The sequence below is a fragment of the Erithacus rubecula genome (genome assembly GCF_903797595.1).
Source record: "Erithacus rubecula genome assembly, chromosome: 4".
NCBI classification, from domain to species: domain Eukaryota; kingdom Metazoa; phylum Chordata; class Aves; order Passeriformes; family Muscicapidae; genus Erithacus; species Erithacus rubecula.
The window spans coordinates 54,061,513-54,076,943 of NC_136686.1; the positions used below are offsets into that span (position 1 = coordinate 54,061,513).

A 15,431-nucleotide genomic window follows, 5' to 3' on the forward strand; every position below is an offset into this window, starting at 1 on the left:
GCAATTTATTTGAATCATTCCTTTACACTTAAGTTCTTTTTTGAAACATTGATTACTCCCAATTGACATTTCTCATCCATAATGATTTAGAATTGTGTCTTTCAGAGTCATGATTTTTGCAAAACAGTTCACATCACACTGTCTGGAGATGGTTTTGAGGTGATTGATTTTTCAAAGCATTGTACTGAAGTCTGATTCATAGTTCTGCCTAAATTAGCTGATTGTCAAAAACCCTGTGCAATCTTTTAAAAACATATAACTTTCATCAAAAGCTACAATTTTTATAAATTGTATTTCAAATGACATGCAGACTAGTCAGCTCTAAATATGTTTCCGATAAAATGGAGTGCTCCAAATTAGTCAGCCATTGCCACCTGGTAAGACAAACAGCTTATAAATGTTTATTACATTACTTTTCAGTCTTGGAATTTTCTTTTCAGTATACACATAACTATCCCCAAAATGACTGTCATTCCTTTGAACAAATATGAAGTTGGGTACAGCAAAGTTTCTTGAATTTATTTGTTTACTAGAACTAAATGTTTAACTTCAGTTATGAGCTGAACCTCTTTCTTCAGCATTGCCCTCTTTTTTACTTTGCCTGATTTTATATTCTGTTCTTAGCTTCCCATTTAAATATAATACCAGAAAATCAAAAAGAGAGTATGTCAATTCAAGTCAACATGCATGCTGAGATGTCAAAAAGCATATGCATAAATAACTCAGCTTTGTGGATTTTATGCAAAGTATTGGCATAATGCATTTGCATTTTAGTATCACTGATTCAGACAACTTCATACCAGCTGTCATCATCTCTACTACAGTAGCAATCTGAAAAACAATCAAAGTGAAAATTACTCTATTCAGACGAACTGCTTCAGTCCATCTTTCATCTTACCATTCAGAACCTTGGTCTGAAAAAGAGAATTTCACCTACATTTCTAAGCATTTACTTTTTATATTGCATTTTTAAAATATTGGACTAATCACAGAAAGCAATGTTGTTAATTAAATCACATGAATTCATTAAACTAGGAGAAAATTCACTCTTATTCAAAGAAAAAAACCCCTTCCTTCATTTACCTTAACTCTGAAAATGCAACTCTGAAAGAATTTACAAAGAGGATCTTTGTCTTTACAAAGTTAGTTATAAAAAAATAAACTTGTGCACCTCTGAACTTTCCAATTATATAATGAATGAATAATATGACTGATGAAACTGTGCTCCAAAACTAATAAGATGGAGAAAAGAAATATTATTTTTTATTTAATGCACTTCCATATTTTCTGAATAACTTTGTTCTGCTAAAGGTATTGTGTTGGTTTGCTTTTTTCTGCTGAAATCAAAATGGTGGAATACTTTAAATGAAAATATGAAAATAGAAATATTGATTATAAATAATATTTCAAAATGGACTTTCAGCAAAATTAGTTCTGTGATGTCCAATTTTAAATTACATTATTTACAAGAAAGAGTTTCGTATGTCAAATATTTTTAGTTTAGGTAAAAATCTTTGCCCTTCTGAACATGCTTCTTCCTCATATAGTAAGTCTGCTGTCCTGTAAACAGTGGCTGTGTCTTAGAACCTTTCTTGCTCCTGTAAGAAGATGGAATTCAAGATCCACCTCTAACCAATTATTCATAGTCATGTAGACGGAATGAAAAACACATGAGCCTGTGAGTATCAGTCAAAATGTGAATGTGGCTGGTGTGAATGTTTGTGTTTCATAGTATATTTGATAGGTGAAAAGTTCAAAAGGAGAAAAATTGATGAAAGTGTTGAAGAACCTTCCAAATGTCAAATAGGAAGTAGGAGGATTTTTTGGTAACTGGTCATTAAGCAGTTCACTAGTTCCTGAGTGAGCTCAATCCACCTATGTTCACAGGAATGATTACAGCTTTAGTCAGAAATGACACATCAGGGCCAATCCCTTGGTGATAAGATTAAAAATGAAAATTATTTAACATAATAATATGAATTAGGTTTATGTTTCATCTGTTTCAGTCTGTATCAGATCAATTTTTAATTCTGGCAGCAATACAGAATCAAGAACTTTTTTAGGAATGAAGATTCTTCACATAAACACTCTGATGTCTGTTTCCACTGATACTTGGAAATTAAGAATTGATTTGGCTGTCGTGGATGACATTGTTGTTTATATGTTTGTTTTTTTTTTTTTTTATTCTCTTAGAGTAAGATAATAATGGGTATTTATATAGTATTTATATATTATTACAGTAAGACCACAAGTGGTGCATGCAGAGATGCTTCCATCGTTGCCTAAGTGCTACATACTTTATCTGGTTTTATCTGCTAGACCAATTAGTCCAACTAAGTGTATCTTAGGTAATATTTGGTCTGAAGTGTCACAATAAATAATGGGGCTGTGCTTATTTGATAGTGTTGATAATCTGATTATCTGTATTTCTGTTTAGTTCCTGTGTTGTTAATAAGGCTATCCAGAAATGAAGTAAATAATATTTTTTTATTGTGAGATTGTTTTATTTTTAAAATATTTCACTAGTTGATTATTTTAAGTCTTACAAATATACTCTCCTGTTTTTTTCTTTTCTGCTTCAGAGAAACAGAAACTGGTTTGGTTGATATCATTTTTGGAAAGGGGCTGTTTCTACTGCCTCCACAGTCCATGCCATTTTATTTTCTCCTCTGTGCTTTGCTATTATTTCACTTGCAGTGTTGATCAGTAGTTTTATAGTGTGTTCTTCTAAAAGTGGCATAAAAATAAGTCTCTCTATCTTAAGTGGAAGAATAATTTTCCTTAATTTTTTAGTTTAGGAAGGCCATACTACCTGGTGTGAGTTAGAAGAGCCCTGATATGGGTTAGAGTCCTGCTTGCTGAAGCAAAGCATTTAGAGAAGCACCCTGGGAATAAAAGATCCAGTTAAAATGGCTCCACTTAGAGCTCTAAAAATTAGTTGGGAGAAAAATTGTTGCTTTGGTTATGGTAGGAATTTTTATGTTAACAATACTTCCATCCTGAGACTCTTTTATTGCATAGGTTGGAGCCCCCACTTGAAATTTGTCAATAGTGTCATGCTGGTGGCACACACATTTCCTGTAATAGTGTAAGACACTCTTTAGGCAGTTATAAACCATTAAAAAAATCCTACTGTTCTCATACTAAGAATGTATAAAAGTTACTATATATGAGGGAGGTTGCTATTGAACATGATGCATAGTCTGATAGTACTTTGATATCAGAACTATAAAAAATTATTTGCCTGCCCAGATTTATGTCTTCTTAGAGCTCTTCTTGAGAACTGGTCCCTACATATGCTCCTGTTAAAAAGCAGCTGGGCATGCTCCAGGCAAGGTCTGCACCAGCCTGGTTTTGAGGGACTGGAACTATCAGCAAAGCATATCTTGCAGAGAAAAATTGACTCTTATTATACAGTTTAGGAGTAGACAGAAGAGAAAAACTTTTTGATGTCAGCGACACTTTCTTCATAGACTGACAGAATCACAGAGTGATTTGGGTTAGAAGGGACCTCAAATATCTCATTCCAACCCTGCCTTTGGAGGGACTCCTTTCCCTAGACCAGGCTGCTCAGAGCCCCATACAACCTGGCATTGAAGACTTCCAAGGAGGGGACATCCACAGCTTCTCTGGGCAACCCATGCCAATGCCTCACCACCCTCACATTAGAGAATTTCTTCCCAGTATCCAATCTAAACTACCATTTTTCAGTTTAAAACCACTTCCCCTTGTCATATCACTCCATGCCACCGTAAAAAAGAGCATCATCATTCTGGCAGACTGGGACATTTAGATTTCATTGTTTTTTAAAAGGATGCAGTTAGTTGAGGGGGAGGGGGATCTTACATCTCCTCTGGGACTTTGGTTGAGATTAATAATTAAAATAGTAATAAGGAACTAAACAAAGAAACACAAATCAGTATTTCTGTGTATATCTGTAGGTGGGAGCCATAACTACAATAGCTTAAAACAAATACTTAGTATTTTTCACACTGACAGGCAGTTTATGCAGAGATTATATAGGGAGATTGGAGCTTTGGAAGAAAGGAAGGATTCTGTAAATTTCCATGGTTCAGGAACAGCATGTAACATTTCCCTTTGCAAGAAAACAAAGCACCTTCTGGGTCTCTTCCAACATCATGCTGTGTATCAACAACTTTCTCAATTACCTTTTGGCTCAAGTAAATAAAGGGCTGCAATCATCCTTTTTAACACGCCTTTAAAATTGCTCTCTTCTTTTTATTTTTTTTTTCCAGATAATTTCCAACAATAAATGCAATTTAAACTTTTATGATAAAAGTGTAGAAGAGCTTTAAAATAGCTCAGGTATTTTTCTTGAGAAGGTGATGTCATTCTTTCCATCAGCAGAAAGAATATTTTACTCATGCTTTAGTCTTTGTTTGCTGATAAGTAGAAAAGGAATTAGAATATTAGTCAGTATTTTGATATTTAAAAATAATTATTTTCCTCTGTTTCATTATCTTTATTGGCTAGTTTTCATTTTCCAAAAGTATTTAAATTGCCAAATTTGACCTCTTAATTTATTTACACTGTTCTAATGTGACTTGTGCATTCCAGAATAGAATTTAATACATGTGTAAGTACTTCAAATTGCCTGACATGAATTGAGATAAAATATTTTTATGACTCCTAAACAGTCTTCTAAAATATTTCTTGGGGTATTTTTCTTTAGAAGAAAATAAATACTTCATAGTTACTTATAGTTACTACATAGATCCACTCTATCAGATAAGATTGGATATACAGTACTTTTTACCTTTGCCAAAATACAAGGTCATTTTACTATGGAATATAAATTACTTGCAGGATTCTAATGAAGAAATATACCTGCAAGAGATTTGGAAGAGTGATAACTGCAGTTTGTAATGGTTTAAATCAGTATTTTGGTAATGCAGGTCATGCTGAAGAATGCATCTCTGCTACTGTTGATTAAATAGATGTACCTGCTTAGAAGAGTTCCTTAATTGACTGCCTGCATTATCATGTAATGATCCTGTTCAATACAACAGTAAGTACTCTTTATAGAGATCTCAGAGTCATAGAATGTTTTCCTGCTAAGGGTAGGGACATTAGGCTGCTCAAAGCCCCATCCAACCTGGCCTCAACCATTTCTAGGGATGGGGCATCCACAACTTCTCTGACCAACCTGTTCCAGTGTCTCACCACTCCAGGTGGGGTCTCACAAGAGCAGAGTAGAGGGGGAGAAATGTCTCCCAGGGCGAGGCAGGCTGGCCACAACTTCTTTTGATTTAGCCCAGGATATAAATTGGCTACAAGAATGCACTGCCAGGTCATGTTCCATTTTTCATCCACCAGCACCCCCAAATCCTTCTCCTCAGGGCTGCTCCCAATGCCTTCATCCCCTGTCCTGTACTGATACTGCTGATTACCCTGGCCCAGGTGTGGGACCTTTCACCTTCCCATGTTGAAGTTACTGAGGTTGGCAAGGGCCATTCTTCAAGGCTGTCAAGATTCCTCTGGATGGCACCCCTTCTCTCAGGAGTAACAGCTGCACCACTTAACTTGGTGTCATTTCAAATGAATGACCTACTCTAAACTCAGACACTGAGGAGAGAAATTTGGCTTTAAATACTGTGTTGTTTTCTAGATATGTAGTAAATGGGTCATAGCAATAAATTATAATTTGTGCTACCTTCCTGCATTCTTCCCATTTGACATTGTGAGTTGTACTTGTTACATAATGTATTATTGTTCCCAAGTTAACTACAATTGCAACCTTTCCTGTGGCCTCTCTGGACCTGTGAATAAAGCGAGGTGTTTTTACAACCATGCCATTTCTCAGGATGTAGCCCTGTGATGGGATGTCTTTACCACCAAGGCAATAAATCCTGCAATTTACTGGCATCACTGCATCCACAGCAATGTCCCCTCAGTGGTAATTAAAGGCTTAAGTAATAAGTAGTAAAACAATAATTGATGTGTGTGCTTTAGTCTACTTAATCAGTCATCCTTTAGAAATTATTTCTCTATTACAATCAGGGAAGAAAAACATCAAGTACTAAAACTGATTGAAAATAAAAATTGGTTGGCTCAAATTTGACCTTTACTTTGTAGAGACAGATGTTGATATTCTACCAGAGAGTACCACAGCAGACCCAACAAAGCACAGGCAAGAATTCCTGTAAGACATTCCTGTAGCAGCAAGGTGTATCCCATATCACGGGCTCCTCAACTCAAGAGAGACAGCATGCCCAGTGGAGGGCAACAAAGATGATTAAGGGACTGCAGAATCTCTCTTATGAGGAAAGGCTGAGGAGGATGGACCTTTTCAGTCTTGAGAAGACATGAATAGGAGCAGACATCATCAATGTCTGTAAGTATCTGAAGGGTGGGTGTCAAGAAGGTGGAACCAGACTCTGCTCTGTGGTTCCAACCAATAGGACAAGAAACAATAGGTGAAAACTGATGCACAGGAAGTTTCACCTGAATATAAGAAAGAACTTCTTTACTGTCAAGCTGACCATGGATTGGAACAGGTTGCCCAGAGAAGTTGTGGAGCTTCCCTCAATGGAGATTTTCAATCTCCACTTGGTGCAATTGCACCAGTCTCTAATTGGTGCAATTCTGTGCAATATGCTCTAAGATGGCCTAGACTGAGCAGGAAGGTTGAACCAGATGACCTACTTTGATCCCTTCCAATCTTATCCATTCTCTGACTCTGTGAACAAAGCATTAATACAGTGTGTGAGGAAGAAAGAAGGGGTTTCTTATCTAAACAAGTAAGAAATGTGGATGCCATTTCTGCTAGTTGTGGTAGTTCACCTTAGTAGGCTTCTAACAGACCAGAAAATATTTTATCACTTCCATATTTTCCAATTCAAGAGTTTAGCCTTAAGTAAGCTAAAAGGAGTTTTCAAATTAATAAGAATAAAAGGAAATCATCATAGGCAGGAATGGTAGAAGGAATGAAATTTTTACAGGGGAAGAATATTGATTCTGGCGACTGTAGGCTATAAAAGATTAAATCTATCTCACCCACTGGAGAAATGATAAATAAGTACTCCTGTGTAATATTTTAAAGATAACAGCTTTGTATTAGTGATCCATTCAATCTTGTAGCATGTCTGAAGCAAAAGCCTCCTGTGGGAGGGAGCCCATGTTGGAGCTCTCCCTGCAGTGGCAGAAGCAATGTGTGATGAGCTGATAGTAACCCCCATGCCCCATTTCCCTGCCTCTGCAGGGGAAAGGAGGCAGAACTGGGAAAGAGGGAGGGGTGGAGGAAGGTGTTTTTAAGATCTTACTTCATTTCTCATTATCCTGCTCTAATTTTCTTAGTAATAAATTCAATTAATATCTCCAATTTGAATGTGTTTTGCCTGTGACAGTATTTGGTGGGTGATCTCTCTGTCCTTATCTCAGTCATGAACACTTTTTATATTTTCTCTCCCTTTCCAGCTACAGGAGGGAGCAATAGGCTTTTGTGGATGCCTGGCACTCAAACAGGGTCCACCCACTACACCATCCAAGTGCAAGATGGATGATAAGAGATGCACTTGGCAGACTATTGTTCACAAGGATTTCTGCAACAAACAAGTCTCAGTAAAAAGAGCTCTACGGGTGTTTGTGGTGGGACAGATTTAAAAATGTAAAGAATAAAACTGAGAGAGACAAAATATTCCTTGAAATTGTGGAAGTGTGGCATATCTAGGTTTGTTCACCAATAAAGGTAATATGTATTTCAAGGGCAGAGGAAAGACTACTGCAATGACTGATAGATGACTAGAATAAACTAGTATTTGTTGTACAGGAAGACCATCTTCAACATGTAACTTGGATGACAGTGCCTAGCTCATTTGTTTTCAGATGATGAAATCATAGAAATACAGAATGGAATAGGTTTGGAGGGATCTTAAAGATCATCTCTTTATAACCCTCCTGCCATGGCCAGGGACACCTTCCACTAGTTATTCAGAGCCCCATCCAATCTGGTCTTGAACACTCCCAGGAATGGGGCATCCATAGCTTCTCTGGCAATCTGTTCCAGTGTCTCACCACCCTCACAGTAAGGATTTTTTTCCCAATATCTAGTTGAAACCTACCCTCATTCAACTTTCAACTTGCTCTATTCCCCCTTGCTAATGTGTAAAGTCATTCTCCCTTGTAAAATGTGACTGAAATGTGAGTATATTACAAGGCTCAGAGCAGAGGTAAAGTGCAGAAGCTTTTTGAGGCAGAACAAAGGCAGATAGAGTGCTGGCCCTGGGCTGGACCCCGGTAAGAACAGACCAGAGACGTTTTCTACTAAACTCTGTAGGAAGTACTCAGATTTGGAGGGAGTTGAAGGCGGGTACTGCTGCTCTGTCTGGCCTGTATTTTGGTAGGATGCTGATAGTTATACACTTCGGTAACATCAAGGAGAGAGGGCAGCTAAGAATTAAGAGCTCGATTATAGTGAATTACTCTCCTCATATTTTAAAGCAAACTTAAAACGTTTCTATGTAAAGGGAGGTGAAGTTAGATGGAGAGGTTTGTATGATCAGACATTTGTAGGTACTTATTGCATTTTCACTGACTTAAGGGAGAGAAAAGTCTATCGTCACTGACATAGGTGCTTCGTTGTCCCGCAAAAACCCCACGAAGGCAACCCAAGCCGGTTCCGGGGTCGGCGCTGGTGTCTCTGCCCGGAGGGGGAGCTCGGGGCGGGCGAGCCGCGGGTCGTAGGGCACGTTTCTCTCCGGCGGGACGAGAAGACAAAGCGGGTCCCGCTGTCCCGGCCCGGGGCCGCTCGGGGGGCCGGGGCGATCAAGGCGCCGGGGCGATCCGGGAACCGGGGCGATCAAGACGCCGGGGCCGCTCCGGGAGCCGGGGCGATGGGGGCCGTGGCGATGAAGGAGCCGGGGCCGCTCCGGGAGCCGGGGCGATGGGGGCCGTGGCGATGAAGGAGCCGGGGAGATCCGGGAGCCGGGGCGATGGGGGCCGTGGCGATGAAGGAGCCGGGGCGATCCGGGAGCCGCGGCCCCGCCCCGCGGCGCTGGCGTAGCGCTGACGCCGGGCCCGCCCCGCCCGGGCCGGGGTAGCGGCGGGCCGGGGGCGCCGTTAGCAGCTGCTGGGCTCTGCCCGCGGCTCCCGCCCGCTCCGCCGGGCCATGCGGTAGCGGCTACGGCGGGCCGGGCTCTCGGCGGCCATGGAGCGGCTCCCCGGCGGCCGCCGGCCCCGGCTCGTGTCCTCGCTGGGGCTGGGGCGGCGCTCCTGGGAGGTCACCTTAGACGAGGAGCGGGGGCGGCTGGCCTGGCGCGACCCCCGCCCGCCGCGCCGCGCCGGCGGTGAGTGAGGGGGCGGCCGGGGCCGGGCGCACCTGCCGCGGCCTGGGGCGGGCCGGGGCCGCCCGAAAGGCGCCTGCCCTCGGCGGCGGGGGAAGGGCGGCCGCAGGTCCCCGGCGGCGGCGGCGCGGGGGCGGCCTGCGGCCCGGGGCTCCTTGAGCATCGCGGAGCTCCGCCGGCGAGAGCGCTTCCTGCCCTCGGGCGCCCGCGCGTCGCCCGCGGGTTCAGAGTCCGGCGGGCGGAGGCGGCCCGATCCCGGCGGGGCCCGGAGCGGGGAGGTGCGGGCGGGACGGTGGCGGCCGTGCTAGCGCCGATCGGGCTGTGCCTCCCGAAACAAAGCCGAGAGCGGCTCTGGCTGAGCCGCAGCCCCCGCAGCGAGCGCAGCGTCCCGCGGCCGAGCCTCTGTCCGGGCTGAGGGCGGGGGACGCCCGGCCCCGCACTGGCACAGCCCAACACGGATTTGTCCCGCTGAAACCCGCTGTTTCTCGGCGCCGCCAGGACCGACCGGCGTGTAGTTTGTCATGTATTTAAAGTAATTGTAGTAGTACATAGGAGACTTAGAAAACCTTAAAAGCAGTTTTTTTTTTTTTAGTTACAGTAAGACTTGTGGTTAAAAACACTTTCATACTGAGGCAGCGTCTCAGGCAATGACCACTTTTGTTGGGTTTGGGTTTTTTTGGTTCGTTTTTTTTGGTTTTTTTGGGGGGGTTTTTTGGGTTTTTTTTGAGCTTTTTAAAAAACTCTTAGCTTATTGGAAATTTTACAAAGGAAGTTTAACTTTTGAGATTTACTGGTTTAGAAATATTTAATATGAGCTACTAGTTTGCATTGTGGTAAGAAGGATTTCTATAGTTCCCATTTTGTGCAATTAACATAGTGTGCATGTACAAAACTGCCAGTCTCAGAAGTCACTGATGAAAATACCTGAAAAAATTCAAATTAACTTCTGAGAATGTTTGCATATCAAACTTTCTACTGTAGTTTTAAGAGGTGTTTTTTTCAGTGTCTTTTACCTTGGATGTTTTATATAGTAGTTATTTCTATTGTTAATGTAACCATACTAACATGCCATGTGAACATTTGAAAATGTGTAATGTCCCTTTTTTCACAGCAGCTGCTGTAGAGCTGGAAACTGCTGTCATCCTCATTTTAGAGGCTGCAGGATCTGAGACAGTGAGAAACTAATAATAGAAAGGCTGACTAGAAGTTTTATCTGAGAAAGGTTTGAGTATAGATGTTTCAAATCCCAGGCAAGTTCCCAAACTTAAATAGTTCTTCTATTCTTATGATATATCTTTGCTAAATATTTTTCAGATTTTATCATAATATTTTATTGGCCTGAGGCTTTTCTCAAGAAGGTGAGGCAAAAAGGAGGAAGATAACTCAAGAATTGTAAGAATTTGGTGTTACAGTTTGCATAACTGAGATTTGGTTATGTTTTAAGTACAATACTTATTAGTAATGTAAAAATAGAGTTTGTTATCATTCCAGTGCTATCATGCAAGTAGTTTGACATAATTTAGTGTTTATCAACAATACTGTTGAAAAAAAGTAATAAAGAATTCCTGAACTTTTCTCAGTAAAAGAAATTTAAGATTTTAAGGACAAATTGATTATTTCATTCTGCCAAGCTTAATACATTGTTGGTAAAAATAGCTTGTATACTTTTCAAAATGGAATAAAATTAATCTAGATAAAGGTACCTGGATCTTAAATTTAAAATAGAAAGTTTCAAGGCCTTTTGAGATAGTTGCTCCCACTAGGTAAAGTAACTCCCAGTTTGGAGATAATTTGGTTGAATTGTGTAAAATCCTTCTAAAAATGCCTTTGCCATATCAACAGGAGGCTGATTTGTAGGATAGAGCAAGTTTAAGGGATGTGCCATTCTCCTGTCTGATGATTTTCATTTAGACCAAGCACGAGTGTCACAGATTCACACTAGCTCTCACATGAGCACTCTAAAGTTTACAGCTGCTTGCAGTTGTGAATTTTTGCTACTTTTTAAGGTGTAAGTTTCCTTGACTTATTCCTGGTAGACCAAATGGTGTATGAACCTGCCCCGAAACATGTTCCAAACGTCAGAATTCTGGGAATGGTGGAAGGAGACAGAAAATTAGAGTCTATATGAGGCAGTTTCTGAAGTAGTACTCAGCTGGAGATGCCTTAAGAGGTAACTGAGTGCAGCTGCTGTCATGTAGCACAGCTATTTGCAAGATTTTGAAAAACATGATGTGAAAACAGAAGAAAAAGAAATGCCCAAGTGTTCTGGAACCACAGGTATAATTTATGTGGGGATCAATACAATAGATAATGTACCTTCTCAACACTCTCATTAATTCATGTGTTCCTTGCACTCCAGCTTTATAATCATCACAGTTTTGTATTATTGCTGCTTTGTTGTCCCCAAGCTCTTTTTAAGACCTTTGATGATTCATTTAGTTCTCTACAATTATTTTGGAAATATGAGCAGCACACATGACAATATATAAATAAACTTAATAATATGGAAGATGGTTAGTTAGAAGCATATAATTTCAGAAGAGTTGCCTGACCAAGATTAGTATCTTTCTACCATTTAGCCTTTGACTACATGTCTACATTATGTCTAAATACAGACTAAATTATGCAGTATAAAAGTGCAATATTTGTTGTTTAGTAGGTAGCTATTACAGTGAAGCAGTTGTCTTTAAACTGTAAAAACTCAGGGCTACTTATTTTCAGAGCATTTATTTCTGCCTTGAGTTTGCAATAAAAGTTGTTTGGAATGTGTTTTTTCAAGGTTTTCAGACTTTGACATATACAGAACTAAATCTATAGCTAGGTGTATTGTTGAAGTGTTTAAATGTTCACCTTTCCCTGTTGCATCCAAAATCAGGAACAGATAGGAAACAACACAAACTTTGTCTTGTTGTCCAGGAAAATATGGTTTTAGAGAGTATGGGGTGATTCTTCTGTTTTATTATCTCTCTATAGTGATATTTATATGCATACATATATATATATGTATGTACGTATTTAAACCCTATTCTGTCAAAATGCAGAAGTATTAATTCAGGAGAATTCTTTTTAATACTATCATTTGGAAGATACCAACAATAACAAAAACATCAAATGTTTGTTCAAGTCATGGTGTATTTTTAAATTCTGAAATACAATTTTTTCCTATTGTTAGATTTTGTTTCACAGCATTGTAGTTTCAAGTTCTCTCTTCAGCATAATGAGGTTCCTGTTTCCTGTTCTTTGATGATTAGACATGTTTGAACTTGGAAACATTTAAAAGTTTTACCTGTAAATTTTCATGTGTTTCTCTGTTACTTTCAGCTATCATCTTTTTTTTCTTAGGGATGTCCTCATCTTCAAATTTTCTGTTGAACATTTTTCAACTTTGTAACCTTGTCCATGAGATTTAGTCATTAATCATAAATAGTGTATGCAAAGCTGGTCAGCTAAATTGTTTCCCTCATATTGATGGCACAATCAGGTTTTTCTCAAGTAACACGTGATAAAACTTTTTGTACCAGATTCATAGCAGAGTGTATTTTGTACATATATACTTAGAGGTATTTCAGAAGCATTGGCTAAGGTTTTATTGTGCCTGGTACTAAAGCATTGAAAATGCAGAATGGGATTCTCCTGTCATTTTTCTAGAATTTTTTTTTTCTAGAGTGCAAACATGAAGGGGATAATCAAACTAGACCCTGAACTCTGTGTTCACTTATGGTGTGCGCTTTCTTTTAGCCTTTGGATTTCAGAATTCTCTTCCATGTGTCTTTTCCAAAACAACTGCCTGAGGAAGCCTCAGTACTAGTGTTTATAACACTGCTATCATTCTAGTAGGTTTTAAAGAAAGCTCAGTTTGATAAAAAGGGTACTTAGCAGAGGGTGGACCAGCTTGGCAGCAAGGTCTGTCCAGCACCTGGTACTTGCAGAGTGTTGCCACATCCTTAGTCAAGGTCGTTTGTCATCAGTCATTCCCACCTGGCAGTGGGTGTGTGCAGAAATGTGAACCATATTTCCCTGTAGGTAATGCCACAACTACCTTATCCAGGTAGCATGTGGGGAATAATTGCTCTAGGAGACATTGCTTCTTTGGAATGTGTTGTCCTTTGGAAAATAGTTACTCAAATGGAGATGCACACTGCTTTAAACAATGCATGTTCTTTAGCATACACCTTTTTGCTGGGTTGTTTTCCCCTCTTAAGGTGAATAAATAAATCTTGCTCACTGTTTTGTCACTGAAATGTTCATAGTTGAGCAGAAAAGATTTTATTTGAAAATGCAGAAGAAGCAATGGGAAGACATTCAATAATATGATTTAAATATTCAAGTTGATCCAAGTTCTAGTTGCTGTACTTTGATTCAGATTTGTGTGATGTGAAGTAGCTGTGTGATAATAGTAGAGACTGGTCTGTTGGTTTACAAAGTGCTTGAAGATTTACTTTCTAATAAAAGAAGCAGATTACCTTATACATGGCTGTACATGGTAAAATCATGGTCTTAGGATATTTCTGTGACTCCTTCACAGTTTTGATTTAGATCAATTGTGATGCCTTTTTTCTTCCCCCTCCCTTAGGACGTGAATTGTCAGTAATTCTGCTCTATATTCTTCCTTCTCTTACTCTGGTGTTTATTGAACATGTCTTTCTGTACTGCATGATTGATATAATACCATGTACCTTGTGACAGAAAGTATTCCTGTTCTCTTGCTTCTAGATTAAGGCAAATCTTAAACCTGAAAGCTTGACCCTTCATGTGGGCTCTAACAGCTAACTAGTTTTCAAAGTGACTGAAAATACACTTTTTGTTTAAACCAATATCCCAGCTTTTTACTTGTTAATATTTTTAAGTAATGAGAAAATGCTAATAGCTTAAATTAATTCTAAATGCCACTGTGTCTGTGGGCCTCAGCTGAATTTTAAGAATAAACCAAATGCTGTGATCAGCAATGTTTTTGTGCTTGAGCATGTGTCTAGGTTGCTTTGAGCTACCACATTTGTGAGGGGGAAGTTTGCTCTGTGGGATGTGATGAGTGGCAGTGATGAACAAGTCTTGACTGAAGTTTGAGTGAGTGCTTATAAACTCAGGAAGTGTTCTGTGGGAGTGGCAGACAGCAATGACACACCAAAAATCTTTTCTTGACACAGAAAAAGACACTTCCCACTTACGGGCTGCACTTTGCACGAAGAAAGCCCACTGTTAATGCACTTATCTTGGTTTTGTTTCTGTGGGGTTTTTTCTCTTCTCCCACTTGCTTAATGTGGGAAAAGTAGTTGCATCTAATCCAGTGTTTTGCTGACTTATCAGTTTGCTTTTAGGAAGAATGTTAAGATTAAGAGCACTGTACCCAGAATGAGTAATGACTAGTACAGCCAGAGTGCTGAGAAGACTGTCACCTGTTTACTGTGTGTTTTGTTTGGCTTTTTAACTTTTCATTTTTTATTTTGCCATGCCCTTTCATCCACCTTCTCTGGATGGTCAGCTGTTTGTCTCTAATATGCTGGCCATTGACCTTGGTGAAAATTCTGTCTGGAAGCTGTTGTGTGCTACTTGGTTGAACAAATTGGACTGAGCCAAATAAAGTTCTTTCTTTGATATTGTCTGTGCCCATATTTCAACCTTTTTTCCTTAATGTTGATCTTGTAGTACTGATGTAAGCAACTTTTGTGTCTGTTTTGTTAATATGGCAATAAGGATTTCCATGTTTTGGGAGAAACACATGAAGGTGAAGGCCTTTGATTAAGCACCTTTATGCTATATCAGTGAAATAAACTCATGCTACTTGATAATAGGCTAAATACTACAAATGTAGGTGTGGGAAAGGACTGTAATTAGTACCTATGTGAACCTTCAAGAGAGGCTGGGTTAGTACTATTTTTATGAGGCAGGTTTTGGTGACTAATTGACAAAGGAACAGGACTGTTGTGCTCATACTGAAGGTCTCTGCTTCAAACTGAATGCTTCTTCCATCTGGGGAAAAGATGGAGGGGTGGGACTAAGTAGTTGGTTTGCAATGTGATTAAACAATATTCTGTGTAGCACTAAGTCAAATAGGGATAGAGATATTTGGATTGATAGAAATTCTTGAGTTCTATTCAAGCACACTAGAATTTGTTGTTATAAGTGGTAGGG

The 15,431-nt window shown here is 39.7% G+C and overlaps 1 protein-coding gene across 4 annotated transcripts in view; it reads left to right on the top strand.

The window, feature by feature from the left end:
* The first annotated feature begins 9,004 nt into the window (after nucleotides 1-9,004).
* The window catches only part of CERK (ceramide kinase), a 40,307-nt gene continuing 33,880 nt past the window's right edge, over nucleotides 9,005-15,431 (top strand). For 3 of the 4 annotated variants that reach the window (XM_079303520.1, XM_079303521.1, XM_079303523.1), the window contains exon 1: nucleotides 9,005-9,305. In XM_079303520.1, coding sequence (XP_079159646.1) covers nucleotides 9,167-9,305 — 139 coding nt within the window. In that variant the 5' untranslated portion in view covers nucleotides 9,005-9,166. Of the gene's footprint in view, nucleotides 9,306-10,670; nucleotides 10,695-15,431 lie in introns of those variants that run through there. The other variant, XM_079303522.1, reaches the window with a different exon arrangement.